The sequence below is a fragment of the Lissotriton vulgaris genome, chromosome 3_1 (genome assembly GCF_964263255.1).
Source record: "Lissotriton vulgaris chromosome 3_1, aLisVul1.2, whole genome shotgun sequence".
Taxonomy (NCBI): domain Eukaryota; kingdom Metazoa; phylum Chordata; class Amphibia; order Caudata; family Salamandridae; genus Lissotriton; species Lissotriton vulgaris.
Window position 1 is genome coordinate 612,519,380 of NC_141689.1, and position 18,261 is coordinate 612,537,640.

Here is an 18,261-nt window from a genome sequence, read left to right on the forward strand (position 1 = left end):
ATGGCGTTTTGGAAGACTTCGGCAGCTGAGGACACTCCGAAGCTGAGCCTCCGGTACCTGCGTAGACCCACATGCGTTGAAAAGGTAGTCATGTAACGGCTTTCCGGCTCCATTTCCAGCTGATTGTAGCCGACGTTCAAGGCTAGCTTGGAGAACCTCTTTGCTCCAGTCAGGTCAGTTTCAATGTCGTCCATCGTGGGGGCGATGTGGCGTTGCCACTTCACAGCCGAATTCGGTAATTTCATATCGACACAGAGTTGAATGGCTCCTGGTTGCTTGGGTTTGGGCGCCATGACCAGCGGGGAAACCCAGGGGGTAGGGTCAGCACCTTCTCGATGAGCCCTAACTCTTCGAGCTTCCTTAGCTCCTCCTCCACTTGCGGGCGTAAGTTGAAGGGCACCCGACGGTGCCGGAGGGCTACTGGCTGCACAGACGGGTCGATGTGGAGCTTGAATCTTTTGCCTTTCAGTTTCCCAAGTCCCTCGAAGAGCGTTGGAAACTCCTTCAACATTGCCTCTGCATGGGACTCGTGGACTTGAGACAAGTCCAAGATCTTCTGCTGTGTGGCAACTGAGCAAAATCCCCTTCTTGCCCTCCATGATGTGAAACTTCGCTTCAGTGGAGTAGTTCCCACTCACGACTGTGGTCTGGATGACACCCCGGAGAGGGAGCGGGTCTGTCCCTCCATTTGAGTAGATTCTTGCAGTGGACGGAAGAAGGGAGGTCGCCGTGATAGACGATTATATTGGTCAGAGTCCATCACATCGACGTAAGCTCCAGTGTCGATGAGAGCCTGTACGTCAGTACCTTCAATGAAGACGGAGCACATGGGAGGCGGCCTTCGGTGGGTCCCCGTCCAACTGACGTATGACACCATGAACACTTCATTGTCATCTTCATCCTCATACCTGGGGCGTCGCTCCTGGGGCTGGTCATCAGGCACCTGCGGTGGGCCATCAAGGGAGATTTGTCGAACGAGCTGTGACATGCTTCTGGGCCTTGACATCGCAGAATGGAACTTTCCACCGCGGCCCACCTTGGCGTAGTGATTTAGTCTACCACAGTGGGAGCATGTCTTTCCTTTCGCCCCACAGACAGCCGTTGCTGGGTGCTCCTCCCCACAGTATCCACATGGTCCACCCGATGTCGGTCTGTGCGCCTGGCGAGGTGTCGATGGCCGTCTCTGAATTTCATCCACTTTTTCCTCCTTGATCAACGTGTGTCTTGGTGCCGGTGACGTGGCGACAGGGGTGTGCAAATCGGGTTCCAGCTCCTCTGCCCTGGCGTCCGTTTGTGGGAGCAGGCTAGGATTAGGATCTCATCCAGCGAGATGCCTGGTTGCCTTAGGATGAGCTTCTGTAGGAGTTTCGAGCGGTATCCTAGGATGATCTGGTCCTGGATTTTGTCCCTCGGGTCCGTGAAGAGGCACGTGCTGGCCAGCTGGTGCAGTTGCGCGTAGAACATATCCACAGATTCGGTTTTGGTTTGCCACGCCCCCTTGAAGTTGAATTTTTCAAAGTCGTGATTGAGCTGTGGATGGAAGTGTTTGTTGAGCCCGGCGACCGCCGCCTCGTAGTCGTCATCGGTGCCAGTATTGGGGAGCGTCTCAAACAGATCGTATATCTCCGCCCCACCATAGTAGATGAGGAGCGACCTCTTGACAGTCCCATCGGTCTCGCGGGTCCCTTTAAAGAAGTGGTTGAGCCGCCCGACCCAGGCCTTCCATCTAGGTGCAGCCGTATCGGGGTCCGCAGCCTCAGTGAAGGGGGGTAGTGGTGCGACTGCCGTGTGCGTGTGCACTGGTGGCGGAGGATTGGTGGTACCCGCTGGATTTCGCCCTGCATCTTGCTGTTCGGCTGTCCCTGCCGCTGGAGTGGTGTTTCTCATTGTTTCTGGGCGCAAGAGCGTGTAGGCGCAAGGACGCTGCTTGCGTGCTGACGCGCGGCTCGGGGGTGTCCGTTAGTGCGTGTCCTCTGTACCCTAATTGCGCAGTGGCTCTCAGTGCCTGCAGGTGGGGGCACGATACACCCTTTTGCTCGCTCTTCTGAAGGTGCTGGGGCGTGAATATGCACAGCCTCCCCTACGTTGTGCCTCTCAAGTAGATGCTTGCTGCCCCAGCCAACTTGCTCCTTCCTTCTCTTAGTTTTGTGTTCATTAACACCTGCCCTTGTTCTTATGGAGTTGTAGTTGCCAGTGCTTGTTGGAAGCAGTCCACGAGGCACTCCTTAGGGGTACTCCCCTCAGTGCAGCGTCACCCAGGGCCTCCCCAGGGGGTAACAAGACAGCTGAAGGAATCCTCCCTCAGCGCGCGTCGCTGTGGGCGCGGGAGTGGAAGGGGCAGCCCAGGGATGGGGCCTCGCTGCTCGGGGCAGGCGCGCAGGAACCTGAGCCTCGCGCTTGAAGCCGGCACAGCAGGCTTGAAGACGCGGACTCCATGTAGTGAAGATATTCATACAAGGAATGGTATTTGAGAAGAGTATTTAATTAATATGAAGATAAAGTAGTACAACAGGTGGGAGCCAGGGAAGCGATGTAATAAGTCCTAATAGCTTCACCAGAATGACTCCTACAATAGAACCAAGATACCAATATCATTCTAACATTCCTATACACGAGCTCTTAAAGCAATATACAACATAACACATCCCCCCCATACAATAAAAGAACAATGTACATAAAGAAAGGAGAAAAGAAAAATAAAAGAAAATAGAACAAATCAGCAAAACCAAACAATTTACATAACAAATCCCTTTAGCCAACTTGGCAAAGCTCTTGTTCTTTTATCAGGCAGGACATCAACAACATTACTCCGAAGAGTATCACATGCATCCATCTGAGTAGTTGCCTGAACACCTGAACTGCAACCTTCACCCATTCCCCCCTCACCACACAGAGGAGCACTGGGTTGCCTGAAATTACGTTGTTCAGAATCTGAAACAGAATCATTAGCAAGTTGAGATTGCAAATGACTATTTTCAAAATGATCTTCAATCCAATCAAAATCATTATCCTTAGGATTAGAACACTCCTCCACAAAACCTTGATCAGGATTCATGGCGATGCTTTTAAGATTCCATACCCTTCCATCGTCCAGTCTAACAGAATTTTTCAACACCTCAGCAACTCTACATGGTGGTTCAAAACAGCTCACACCTTTAAGCACCTGAAAAGGTTTCCTAACTCTCACCCAATCTCCAACCTTGACTAAAACATTCTTAGTGTTGTGATGACAATCATACAAATCCTTGCTTTTAGCATGGGTAGATTCCAGTCTATTCTTAACTTCCACAGGAGACCAATTTGCTATTTTTCCATCAAAAAGCCACCCAGGGTTAAACTTACACCTCGCTGTTCTGCCTCTCATCATGATGAACGTGGACATGCCAGTGCTGTTTTGTACCGTAATCCTATAAGACCAAACAGCCTTTTGTACTTGTACTTTCCAATCTAAATTCTTATGCACCGAAGCCTGAATAATGCCCTTGATCACTCTGTTGAACCTTTCAACAGTGCCATTTCCACTGGGATTATATAATGCTGTGGTTTTATGTTTGATGAGCCACTTTTCAAAATACTCTTTAGCCAGCTTGGATGTAAATTGGACACCATTGTCCGTAAGAATGCAAACAGGTAAACCCTCCACGATGAAGATCTTATCTAAATACTTAAGAACAGTCTGGGTATCAACTTTGTCAACGAATTTGACAATCGGCCATTTCGAGAAAAGGTCAATAGCCACTAAACCAAACTCCCTTGAGTCTCCAATTGGTCCAGTAATATCAATCGCAATGGTATCCCAAGGAAAATCAGGTATCAGACCATCACTCATTTCTGGTTTTAAAGTCCGAAGTGTCTTGTCAGCAGACTTACAAACATCACATTTCCTCACAAAACCCTCTATCGCACCATCAAATCCTGGCCACCAAAACATTCCTTTAACAACAGATTTGGTCCTCACAATCCCAAAATGTCCTTCATGACAAAGTTGCAATACTTTTCTTCTTAATGATACAGGTGGAATAATTCTGTCACCCCTAAAAAGTATGCCGTTTTCTGAAGACAATTCCATGCGGATTTCCCAAAAAGCATCCAAACCTGGAATATCCCTTTTCTTGGGCCAACCTTTGCAAATGTAATCCATCACATTCTTCAACACAACATCTTTTCCCTGTTCAACCATCCATTCAGTCTTGTTTATGGCAGGTGCACCACAATCATGTATTTACGCCACACAGTATTCACTCCATGGATCATCATCACACTCTTCTAGAGGAGGTGGAAGTCTAGATAAGCAGTCAGCAATACGATTATCTCTTCCAGGTAGGTAGACCATTTAAAAAATATACTCCTTCATACGCATAGACAATCTAGCTAACCTTGCTGACGACCTGAAATACCTTCACATGACAAAATACGAATCAACGGTTTGTGGTCAGTACGAATGACCACAGGTTTGCCCCACACGAATGCTCGAAAATGCTCCAAAGCCCTTGCACACGCTAGAGCTTCCCTCTCAATAATGGGGTACCTACTCTCTGCAGGAGAAAGAGATCTAGAGGCAAACAAAATTATCCTTTCCTTTCCATCCAAATCATATAGTGTTAACACGGCACCCAGGCCTTTGTCGCTTGCATCCGTAGTTAACAAACAATCAACATTAGGGTCAAAACTAGCAAGTGAATTCACATTTTGTAGATCAACCTTAATCAATTTGAATTCCACACAAATGTTGTGTCTTTCTTTAAAAGTGCACGTACATTGAAAACTTTTGCAGCAAAATTCTTTATAAACTTTGCACAATACTCAGCCATGCCAAGAAACGCTCTCACTTCATCCTTAGAAACAGGTGCAGGAAACTTTACAATGTTTTCTACTAATGCGGGTTTCGGTTTGACACCTTCTTCACTAATAATGTGTCCTAAATAAGAAACACTCCTCTGACTAAATTTGCACTTGGATAATTCCACAGTCAGACCTGCTGACTGTAGAGTTTCCAAAACCTGTCTCAGTTTTAAATCATGACCAGATTTATCGCTTGCAGCCACCAGAATATCATCCTGAAAAAAGGAAATCTTGTCCATGTCCCCAAAAAGTTTATGCATCAGCCGCTGAAAAACAGCAGCGGCTGAATTCAACCCAAAAAGCATACGCCTGAATTGGTAACAACCAAACGGCGTTATAAACGCCGTAAATCTCTTAGAGTCAGGATCTAACTCTACCTGATGATATGCGGCAGAGAGATCAATCGTGGAAAACCACGTTGCACCATTAAGAGAGGATACCATCTCATTGATTTTAGGTAGGGGAAATTTCTCAACTACGATGTTATTGTTCAAGTGGCGTAAATCAATGCATAAGCGGATTTTTCCATTGGGTTTCTGGGCTACCACAATCGGAGAAATCCACTCAGATGTTTCGATTTCTTCTATAATACCTTTTGCAGGCAATCCTTGAATCTCCTTCTTAACCTCCTCCCTGATTAATATGGGTATAGGTTTTACTTTGTGTACCTTAGGTTGTGCATCAGCCTTCAAAATAATTCTATGTTCAAACCCCTTTAAAACACCAAGTTCATTGCTAAACACCTTTGGAAAGCTTTCAGACAGTACTTCCCCCATTTTACTGCAATCATCAAAATCAGCACCTTTTCCTTGCTGTTAGGGTCCAAAATAATGTGCAAATTTTTCTGATCAAACCATCCTAAAACTGATGGTCCCACTTTTGCCACATATAACTTTCCTCTTGTGGACCTCCCTTTGAATAAAAAGGTAAGCCATCTAAAACCAATCTTGCCAATCTTATCTCCTGTGTAACTGATTGGACAAACATCAGGTGTATTCAACTGCTCACCAATTTTGTTCCAAACTTCTTCATTCACGATTGTGTATGGTGAACCAGAGTCTGCATAAACACTCACAATTACTCCACCCAAGGATATCTCACAAATGGGTTTACCTTTGAGGGAACTCTCTGAAATGTTGATAACATAATTCCCTCTAACATTTTTTACACACTCATCCTCTGTTTCCACTTCGTCCATAACCTCTACATCCTCCTCATACACGTACTTTACATTGCTACGTCTACAACACATTTTACTAATTGATCGCGTATAAGGTCGTCATGTAAGTTATCAAATTTTCAATCAATGGCAAGTTTTTTTAAATCATCCATCCATTCATCCACAATTTTCTCTTTTGTCTGTTTTCTTTGAAAAAATGTATGCCTTATGACGCCTATGCACACTTTGGGTGCAAAATATTTATCCATGTTTTTAATTGCATTCTCAAACTCATCCAAATTAGGGTCGTCAGAATTACTCATCCTTGAAAAAGTTTTTAAACCAATTGGTCCTAGAGAATGTAGCAGAATTCTCTTTTTTTGTTCTGATTTCATCTTTTTTGTTTCATCCACTGCTTCAATATAATTTATAAAATAGTCCTTCCACTCTATCCACTTAATATTGGGTAGAGTGCCTTTAACCCAAAATGGTTCAGGAGGGCTTATAGAAAAATGTTGTTGTGCCATGTCTCTGTCTCTACTACCAGCATTGCTCACAGTGCAATCACCCTCTTCCATGCACCATAAAGCACTATAACAATATGGAAATCAAACAAAAAATAAAACAAATAAACCTTCTCCCGACTTCCTCACCTGTTGTACATGTAATTGTAAATACTCTCTTATTTATTCTTTGTAAACGGAAAATTCTTATTATTATTTCCCTTGAAGCTGACTCTTTTGCGTCCTTCGTGTTCGGGTTGTAACTTCTCTTTAATTTATTTTTTTAACTGTGCACACAAAATGGCCGTCACGCAGGGTCACGCTACGTGACCTTTCGTCTGATGTCACTGTACTCCCAGCATGCCTCTACGCATGCGTTATGACGCGCACAGCCTTCCCGTGCTTGGGTCGCGCTCCTCGAGTCCGAATGGTGATGCGGGTTGAAAAATGCAGCCAACCCGACACCCTTCAACGGTTATCAGCTTCAGGTATGACACACGATAACAGTGTCTTAACGTTGTTTAACGAAGAATACATTTAAAAAAAAACAGTTCAATAACTCACAGATGCAATTTCCTACTTGTCCGTTTTCCGCTCGAAGTTTTTCTTGTTATCGAGCCTTCATGTAGAAAACGAAATTCCAGTAAAATCACTTTAAAATGTCCAGTTTCCCTCGTCGCCAATTTGTAGTGAAGATATTCATACAAGTAATGGTATTTGAGAAGAGTATTTAATTAATATGAAGATAAAGTAGTACAACAGGTGGGAGCCAGGGAAGTGATGCAATAAGTCCTAACAGCTTCACCAGAATGACTCCTACAATAGAACCAAGATACCAATATCATTCTAACATTCCTATACACGAGCTCTTAAAGCAATATACAACATAACACTCCACCACGTGTGCAGAGTAGCTCGCGGGCGGGGCGGCTTGCTCTTACCCGCCTCAATAGGCGCCACGCCAGCGAGCTCCGCCGGCTGAACGCGCTCCCAATGTCCAGGGAGGCACGTGGGCGGACTTGAGCTGGCGGCGCAATGGCGGCCACAGCAGGCAGAGGACACACCGTGGCAGTCGACACCGGGCTGAGAGGGGCAATGCGGGTGGGCTCCGCTGCCTCTCCACCGGACTCTCCACAGCACTACAGGAGCAGGGCAACGCGGGTGGGCAACGCACGCTCCCTGACAGCAAGACACAAGGTAGGAGGGCACGCGTGTGGTGCAACCGGCCTCGTCGCTAGTGTAGCGCGGCGGGTACAGGACAGGTAGGCCTCTGCTGTGCATAAATTAATCACTCGAGAGAAAGTGGTTAACTCTCGGTCGGAAGACCCCGAGCGGTCTTCAGCCCATTTATTTATACCCTCGGGACGAGCCCCCCCCAAGGGGTGTGTGGATGCATGGGTGCTTTGCTACATTGTCGTAGAGAGTCCGGGTGGTTCTCTACAAGGAGCAGAAGTCTCTTAGTTCTGACGCCGAAACATGGAAAAGTCTCCTTACCCACATCCAAGAAGTTAAATCAGTGCCTTTCCTGTTGACTGGTTCTTGAGTGCTGCTGAATATGTTTCCTGATGAGCACATAGGTACAGTTAAATAGGCTACATAAATAAAATATATATTTGATTACTGATCCACACATGGAGCACGTTTACATTATTTAGGAAATGTCCTGTGGGGCATGGCAAATGTAGCTGATTTTTTATCAAAGGGCGTACTATAAGGATTGTGGTGCTGTGCTCTGTTTTCGCACTATTACTCTATTTAAAGTTGACTGCAGTAATTGAATTTTGAGTATCTTAGGCTGCTATGGATCTATTCAGATGGTGGCATTTTAAGCTCTGCATACGTTTTGCAATTGCTTATCGCCCCCTCAGTGCCTTAAACTCTTTCTTGTGATTTGTCTTTGTTGCTTTGTGTTAAGTCTTGTGGAGCCTCAATCATAGTAAAAACGTGCTAGTCATGTTCAGTTTCATTTTTAGACGTGGCAGCGGGGTTAATTGCTAGAAGGTGCAGGATTGCCTCAATTTTTTAAGCACTGTGATAAGGAAAAGTAGATGTTGTAGTGATGGCGATTGCTGGCAAGTCATTTCGGTATAAAGCCTGCAGTTACTTATGAAAGTTAAGCATTATAAGTAGATGAATACTCAGATCGATGAAACATGTAAATGAGAATTATGCGTAAGCATAAAATATTACCATGTGATCAGCAGAGGGGTACCTGCATAGTGAGTCTTACAGGGAAGTTGCTCAATTAGAGTCTAACCTGAAGGAATACTCACCAACTCCTCCTGTCATGTTATTCTGCTATTCCCGTCATTGTAGATGTGGGTGCTGTTGATTGTGCTTTCCTGATGTTCATGCATCTCTCTGCTCTTTGTCCTTTCTGGCCTGTCTGGTCTCAGTTAGACTGTTTGTTCCTGCTTTTGGTCCTGCTTTGTGACTTGGGGACATTATCAGTAATTCACGGATGCTGTGACCCTGGGGGCATCTCTTTGGACCTTTCGAATTACAATGGGATTTTGTTTCAAGCTTGACCCTACAGCCCTGGTCTTTGCTTGTCAATGGAATTGATACCAACTGATGGGAAGTCACATTGGCCCCAGACCTTAGACTCCTGGGAGGAATCACATTGAATGTTTAAGATAGGCGGGTGAAAGAAGAAAGGAGCAAAGATGTGAAGTGAGGGGAAGGTGAGGGGAAGTGGTTGCTACCTTTCTGCCACTCGCTGCATTGGTCTTATCCTATCTGGGGCTCACGTGGTGCCTTGCTGTCTTTTTAGACCAGTTTGACCTCTGCCCCCCCCCCCCCCCCCAGTCTCCATTTTAGACACGTTCTGGACCTGTAGTGCTATTAGTGTTCTGACTGTGTTTCTCTTGTTTCTGTGGTAACCACACCTGTGTTGTACTCTGTTCATTATTTGAGCATTAAAAGACTGTATCTGCTTTAACCTGGTTAAATTATCATATGATTTTGCCTCCTGTTGGTTTGTTTTGGGGTTTGTCTAGTCTTTCTTGCTTACTTCGATACAGTCTCTAACATATGGAAAGCGTAAGAGAAATATAAAGGGATATCAGCTTATAATGTATAATAAGACACTAAGGGCCCGATGTAGGTAAATCTTTTTTACCACTTCATAAATACCGATTCATACCGAATCGGTATTTAAGAAGTGGTAAAAAAGAGAAGGGCAGATGTAGGTAATTTTATTTTAAAAATTACCGAATCGGAAGGAATCGGTATTTACCGATTCGGTAAATACCGAATCGGTAATGCCCATTGATTCCTATGGGCATTGAAGCCCATAGGAATCAATGGGTATTACCGAATCGGTATTTACCGATTCGGTAATTACCGATTTCTGCAAAGGTGCAGGGGGTGTCACTTTGACACCCTCTAGCACCCCCAATACTGGCTTGTGTGCCATGTGGCACACAGACATGCCCTAAGGGCATGTCTGTCTGTCACATGGCATAGGTGTGCAGGCACACATGTGCATGCACACCTGGATTCGGTATTTTAACACCCAATTGGATTGGGTGTTAAAATACCGAATCTGAAAGGCCTGTGGGACTCAGAAGAGTCCCACCTACATCTGGAAGATACCGAATCGGTAAAAATACCGATTCGGTATTTTACAGATTCTGTAAATTTACCGATTCGGTAAATATACCGAATAGGTAAATACTGGCCCCCTACATCTCAAAGTGCAAATACCGGTCGGAAACGGCCGATTTTGGCCGTTTCCGACCGGTATTTGCCACCTACATCGGGCCCCTAAGACCCTCATTACGATGAAGTTGAAAAGCTTCCGAGCCTCATTGCGGTTTTAGTTTAACCGCCACATTACAATGCAGGCAGTCGAAACTGAAACCGGATGGTCATTTCGGCTACATTCCGACATGCTCAAGGAGCCCGTCAGCCAGTAGGAGACTGGGACGTAATCCCTATGTACAGCATTTTCGATGTAGGGGTTACAATTTCCGACAGTCTTTCCATGTCGGCCTTCCGAAATGGAAAGCCTGTCAGAAAGCAACTTTGGGGGCTCCTAGAAGGGCCCCCTTCATCCTGCGACCTCCTGTTGTGGGCTAAGAGTGCTCTTATTGTGCCCCCCTGTTAATCTCTGCACCATGTTACAAGCACCTTGAGGTGCCTGCCACGCAGTGCAGACATGAACAGATTCTCCCATTTGTCTATGGGAGCCTGTGCTATGGCTGGTTTATGGCCTTAGCACCAGCTTTCATAGCCAAATGGGAGTATGTGACCGCACCATGTGCGGTTGCATTGTAATCAGAGGTCGGTCTGTCCCAAAACCGCAGCGGTGTCATGCGGACATACTGTAAATCTGCCCAACATTGTAATCAACAAAAAACACAGTTGATGGACAGAATGTAGAACAATGTCATACATTCACCCCAGTACAAGGATCTGGGCCTAAATCCATCGTTTATTTGCACTCCACACCACCCTGGGTAAGACACTGGCTACATGCAAATCAGCTCTGACCCTGTGCCTCGTGGGAACAGTCCAGGCCGAACTACCAAGCCATGTCTTTCCCAGACGGGAATCAAGCATCCAAGGACCGGTTTCTTGCTATCAGCCTTCATCAGCCTGGATAGCTTGACTCCAGTGGTGTGGAGAGCCTGGGACTCACGTCTGAGCATACCCAGCCCACTCGGGGTGAAAATTGCAAAAAACACAGTTGATGGACAGAATGTAGAAGAATGTCATACATTCACCACAGTACAAGGATCTGGGCCTAAATCCATCGTTTTATTGCACTCCACACCACCCTGGGTTAGACACTGTCTATATGCAAATCAGCTCTGACCCTGTGCCTCGTGGGAACAGTCCAGTCCGAACTACCAAGCCATGTCTTTCCCAGACCGGAATCAAGCATCCAAGGACCGGTTTCTGGCTATCAGCCTTCATCAGCCTGGATAGCGTGACTCCAGTGGTGTGGAGAGCCTGGGACTCACGTCTGAGCATACCCATCCCACTCAGGGTGAAAAGTGCAAAAAAACGATGGATTTAGGCCCAGCTCCTTGTACTGGGGTGAATGTATGACATTGTTCTACATTCTGTCCATCAACTGTGTTTTTTGCAATTTTCACCCCGAGTGTGCTGGGTATACTCAGACGTGAGTCCCAGGCTCTCCACAACACTGGAGTCAAGCTATCCAGGCTGATGAAGGCTGATAGCCAGAAACCGGTCCTTGGATGCTTGATTCCGGTCTGGGAAAGACAAGGCTTGGTAGTTCGGACTGGACTGTTCCCATGAGGCACAGGGTCAGAGCTGATTTGCATATAGCCAGTGTCTAACTCAGGGTGGTGTGGAGTGCAAAAAAACTATGGATTTAGGCCCAGATCCTTGTACTGGGGTGAATGTATGACATTGTTCTACATTCTGTCCATCAACTGTGTTTTTTGCAATTTTCGCCCCGAGTGTGCTGGGTATACTCAGACGTGAGTCCCAGGCTCTCCACATCACTGGAGTCAAGCTATCCAGGCTGATGAAGGCTGATAGCCAGAAACCGGTCCTTTTAATGCTTGATTCCGGTCTGGGAAAGACATAGCTTGGTAGTTCGGACTGGACTGTTCCCATGAGGCACAGGGTCAGAGCTGATTTGCATATAGCCAGTGTCTAACCCAGGGTGGTGTGGAGTGCAAAAAAACGATGGATTTAGGCCCAGATCCTTTTACTGGGGTGAATGTATGACATTGTTCTTTATTCTGTCCATCAACTGTGTTTTTTGCAACATTGTAATCAGGCCCTAAATATCCAAAGCCTCAAGAAACAAGATGGGAGAAGGCAACAGTGTTGTGGCTTGTGGCCTCAAGGTGGTGGGTTGAGTTGAGCTTCAGTTCTTATATTACTACTGTAGTAATGATGCTGGCGACCGGTTTGTACCTCCGGGTACAGGAAGGCACAAACTTATGCTCTTGGCCCACACATTTTATATGGGCCAGATGTGCACCATAAAGAGGTTGAAGTGAAAGTTTTGGTGGCCAAGGTTGGACAGTGATACCAAGCAATGGATAGAGAGCTGTGTGGTGTGGAAGAATTCTGAAGAAAGACTGAAGGTTGAATTGGGTATCAGTGGAGATCCCCAGATTATGTCAAAAGCAGATTTTATGTAGGAAAAGATTAGCCTAGATTTCATTGGACCTTGGGATTTTACGCCTGATCAGGAGAGGTTTGCGGGGTTATAGTGCATGCCAAATCAAGGTGGTTTGAAGTTATGTTTATGAGGAGTATAAACGCAAAGTCCATTATTGCCATGCTGAAGAATCTTTAGAAGAGAGGCAACATTTCCAAACTTGTCACTGCCAATGGCACGCAACTCACATGTCATGAGATGAGAATGTTTTTGGAAGGTGTAGGTCCGCAAGGGAATGGTCAGGTGAATCGGTTGAAACGATGGATTAAAGGGACTATCGAATTGGCCTGCAAAGGAGGGATGGGTGTGCAGAATGTGGTAAAGGACATGTTGTGGGCGTATTGCACCACACCCAATGCTGCCACTGGGAAAACTCCCTTCAAGTTGATCAGGGGTAGGAAACCAGGACCAAGTTGTGTCCTTCATGTTTGCAGGAAAGATGTATGAGAACATGGTAAGAAATGTGTATTGTGGGTCAAAAAGAAGGCTTGATTTGTGTGGGAGATTGGGTGAAGATTAAGCCTGGAGGAGTGAGCTGAGAGTTGTCGAAGTTTCAGGGACCCTACAGAGTGAAGTTTGTTTGACGAAGCTGGGTGAAGTAGCAAAATGATCAGACGTGGAACTTGAGAAGAGTGGCTCGGTTTCAGAAAGTAGGTGCAAGTCAACCAGAGCTGGATAATTCTTTGGAGACTTGTTCAGGGTGAATGCTGATGGGTGATAGTGATTTTCAAGCTAGTTCAGCTGGTGAAAGAGAGGGTGTTAGGGAGGCTAATATTTCCAGGAATGGCCGTGATATGGGTGAAAAGGGGGTGGTGGCAAGGGAGAGAATATGTTGCAGACCACCAGGTTTGTTAGGGGATTTTGGTATGGGTAGTTGGGTTCTAGCTTTGAAGTTTGTAGGAGGTACCTAGCATTGCTGTTTGTATTGTGGTACCATGTTTCCCAGGTGTTTTCTGCTGTTTTCTGTTTTTGTTGTTGCTTGTGTCTGCCTTTGCTCCTTATGTGTCTGTTCTGGGTTTGTGAAGGGAAGGGGATGTGTAGTAATGATGTTGTAATGATGTTGTAATGCTGTTTGTGGAATGTGTAACGTTACTGTTGTGAAAAGTCACTTGGGGGCCAGTATTATATTTGTGCCAGTTAAGTCGTGGCTGGTTGGGAGGGATCTGGTTTCTTCAGGCTACAAGAATTAAACATATGTGTTCAAGTTACCTGCTGCCTCCGAACTCTATTACTACAGCTGCGTAACATTATTTTGAAAATGTTTACTGTTCTCAGGCATGTAGCAGTTTTCTCCAGCAAAGAAGCCTAATGTTATCGAGGTTTCTTCTACAGCAACTAAGGTGTCTTTCTGATCAACATTGCTTAATATTATCTTTATTTGTTTCTTTTGTCTCAATTCTGTCTACGACCTCTTACATGGTGTAAGGCGTACTTGGGTGCCCTTAATCAGGGGATTTCTTAGAGTAGTAACTGCTCTTAGTCCTTTCTTCGCCCCCTTCTTAAGTGTAAGGTAGGTGTCTTAAGTTGTAATCCGCCATTTTGACGAAGTTCTAAAATAAAAAAAGTCAGCCTAGCAAAAACAGGAGGACAAAACTTCATTGTAGGAAAAAAGTTAAATGGATGAAATAAACTTTTCCACGAAAATATGTTTTTGTGTAAAGGGTAAGTGTAGAGAAAGAAAAGGACAGCATGCCAAATGGGTAAGATGGAAAAAGAACAGTTGTGCATGACAGGAGTGGTGTAGAGGGGGAGTCAGGGGCGTATAAAAAAATGAATAAGGCATAAATGAGCTTAAAGGGATTGAAAAAATAAATTAGAGTAAAACGGTAAGGGGAGTGCATTTTTTTAAAAGGTGGAGTATGGGGTTTGTAAAGTTTCTAAGAAAAAGTGGAAGAAGAGGGGGTAGTAAGTTTTTTTTTATTACATAAGTAAGTAAAGTGGGTGATAGGGTAAGGGCTTTCTTTTTAAAGGAAGCAGGAGTAGAGGAGGACAGGAAAGCTGAAGGGGGAATACGATGTTTGAAAAAAACAATGGGAGTGAATTTGGAAGGGGTGTAAAGCAAGATACAAGTTTCGGGTTTGGAAAATAAATGAAGTAAATTAGAAATCAGGGTAAGAGGTTTAGAAGAAAAATGAGAGGATGGCTGGAAGGGTTCTAAGTGGTTTAAAAAAAGGAATAAAGTAAAAGAGAGAGTATATAGTTTGCAAAAAATTGAATTAAAGAAGGAGGAGAAGTAGTGGTTATGATAAAAAAGAGTAAAGCAGGAGTTGGAGTAAGTGATCTGTAAAAAGGGAGTAAAGGTGGAGGGGAGTTCATGGTAACGCAATTTGAAAAAGGGAGTCAAGTTAGAGGAACGTGGTTGTAAAAAATGGGAGTAAAGAAGGAAAAGAAGTATGGATTTAAAAAAAAGAGTTACAGCTAGAGTAGGAGTAATGGGATTGTAAAAAAGGAGTAGAGCATGAAGGGGAACAAGGAGTATGCAAAAAAGGGTAAATATTTGGAGGAGGAGTAAGGGGTATGTAAAAATAGGCATAAAGTGGGACAGGAAGTAGGGAGTTTAAAAAACTGTAATACAGTGGGAGGGGAGGTATTACAAGGATCACGGAAGGCAGGGAAGATGGTCTTAAATAACAAGGAAGGGAGGACAAGGGGGTAAATGGTACAAAACTAAAATCTAGAATGTCTTTCAGCAGGTTATTTTTCTCCTTCTCTAGTACCAGTCCTTTTGGGGACTTCCAAATTAAGTTCATTTGGTTCAACTTTACACAGGCAGCTGATAAATCAAAAACAACCATCCTGGATTATTTTGCTAGTTCCTCGAGACGCAGATCTTCTTCGTAGACCCACAAATATGTTTGTGGAAAAAGGTCTGACGAAAAATGGGAGAGTCATATGACCCAAATAGAACTTCTAAAGGACTCTGTAAACTGTGATAACATTGCTGATTCTAGCCCTAGATCCTCGCCAGAAGGACGCTTGAACTTTTCCATTGACAATGATATCGAACGAGCCTTAACAAAAAATTGCCCTGTCAGGTAAAAGAAAAGTCACAATCATCCCCTTTGCTAATTCTGGTATTTGTTTGCTATTAATGAATTCTGTACTACCAGAATTGACTGGGAGTATACTGATTTCTCTGACTCCCAATGTGTAACGACCCGTTGTAGCTGATGCTCACTTCTCAGCTATGATGATGGCAATCCACAACGTTTTATACTCTATAGTAAAGCTGTTTGCAAAACAACTCTCTACCGAAGATCATTCTTTGAAACGTTAACATCCAACGTAGGAATGTTAACTACACAAAAAGTGTCCCAAAAGACCAGCTTTGCATAAACTGAGACTTAATCCTAGGGAAGCCTTAAACCTACTGTAAATAACAAATTGTTGTTAATAGTATTACGCTTATCCAATAATCCAGTACATATTGCTGCAAAGGACCAACCTGCTACTACCATGAATACTATTGTAGTTGTTATCTTTTTTAATTTAGAAGAGCAAATGATTTTTGGGCATAATTCCCAATGTGTGTGTGTGTGTGGTTGCGAATGTGTGTGCATGTGTGTGTGTGTGTGTGTGTGTGTGTGTGTGTGTGTGTGTGTGTGTGTGTGTATATATATATATATATATATATATATTTTTTTTTTTTTTTTATAAATGTAAAATTTCTTCGATACATTGATCTTTATATTTCTGTCAAATATTTCTAACATTAATATTTTCTCTATCCTTTTATACATACAGATGGAAAGTGCTGAGCTGGTTAATGTTTTTCCTCCAATCCCACCTCTCACTCCTAGACTGGGAACCATCCAAAACATTTCTCTAAAGGTTACTCCTGAAATTGCAAATGGAGAAATTGGCTTTATAAGCAAACTGCCAATAGTTACCTATGAACCGGAAGATACCAGCTCTTATATGGTAAATAATGTAAATGTTTTTCTGTGCTAATTTACAGAAAATCGTATTATGATCTACTTTATTTGTGCCTGTTTTTAAGCTGAGTTAAGAATACCTGACTGATATGCTGCCTTTGATGCAGGGACAGACCTGTTCAGACATTGTCTTGTGACCAACTTTGGTGTGGGATGTAATGACATTTTCATGAATCTGTGACTACAATTAATCCTGTTGCGTGTGACACTTCAGCTATTTTATTCAAATCAGCATGTTCAACTACCTTGTTTTAAGTCACCTTCTAACTTACATTAATGTAGAATATGCTGGTCCATTTAATTTGTTCATCAGTTGTTGTGGACCGGTGTGCATGAATAGTAGTTGCTTCAGACAAAACTGCAGGTTCACAGGAGATACATTCATGGAAGTTTGGCATGATACAACATATAGGTCTAGCTAAAGTAGATTCTTGACATAGTTTTAGGCACCAGTTAGTGGGGATTAGCCAATGGTCTAGTTCAGGTAGATTAAGGTGGTCTAATTATCCATGAAACTGCTTGTATAATGGTGTGATGAATGTACATTATTGTTGGGATGAGGTTCTGGGCCAACCAATAAGTCATGGGTTTGTTTTAGTTGTCTGAGAAGTTATGTGGAGCTTGACAGGAGTTCAAGGCTGTATGCGATATTAAGACTACTTTTTGATGGTGGCATTCATTCACTTGGTCTAAATTGAAGGTGTAGATTATGAATAATTTAAACTAACAGCAAGAAGGAATTGTGAAGAAAACAACTTAACATGAGTTAATGATGAAACATAAATGTTCTTGGCTTATTGCCCTCATTTAGATGTATTTATGTGTATCTGCCAACACAATAGTAGTACAAACTACTGAATATTTGTGTACTATAATCTGTATGGTAAGATTTTAGCATTATCTTATTAAAACGTTGAGTGTGTCATGGCATTCCTGACATTTTAAAATAGAAATGTTTCATGTTTCTCAAGAACGCTTTCACAAAAATCATTTGTGATTGCTCTCTAATCTCTTATCAGACGTGGTTTTTCAGACCAAGTGTGGCAAGTTTTGAGAACTTTTCATTTTCATCATTTTCTGAGGGTATAGCTTTTGTAAAACAAAAAATAGTAAATGTTATGCTGCTGATGTGATCTTTGGTATGAATTTTGAGAAACTGGTTTCCTGTCTGATTTACTTCTTGTTACTCCCAAATTCTTCACATGCCAGTCCCATGTCTGATGAGGAAGTGCTTCTGAATGATACCAATCTACCCTCAGCCTGACTAACCACTGACCAACACAGCAGTCACAATGTCCTTATATTACGAACACTGGTGCACAGGATCCTTAAAACCAACATATGAAGTGTGTAAACAGTAATAGACAGGCACCTGGGTAAAGGATGCAGATGTAATTAGGATAATAGCCTGCTCCTCCTTAGGGCATCATGGCGCTCGGTAACCGCTTTTTATTGTTCCCCATCTCAAAGATACTCATTTTGTCCCGCTTGGAAGTCTGAGAGGCTCAGAATTTGTATGTGCAGTTGAATATCATTAGTAGTTCTGAGATATCTTGAATTCTGCTTCTTATGAAAACTACAATACCCCAAACTTAATTCTAACTCCTTAAATATTTAAAAGTCTATTGTCTATTTGTCTACAGCTTGAGAAGCCTAAAGGATCTTAACAAT

At 43.7% G+C, this 18,261-nt stretch overlaps 1 protein-coding gene across 1 annotated transcript in view; it reads left to right on the forward strand.

Moving 5' to 3' along the window:
- ADGRV1 (adhesion G protein-coupled receptor V1) overlaps positions 1-18,261 on the forward strand; it is a 1,865,288-nt gene that overhangs the window by 148,079 nt on the left and 1,698,948 nt on the right. Inside the window, exon 10 of the mRNA XM_086963519.1 lies at positions 16,400-16,576. Coding sequence (XP_086819645.1) covers positions 16,400-16,576 — 177 coding nt within the window. The remainder of the gene's footprint in view (positions 1-16,399; positions 16,577-18,261) is intronic.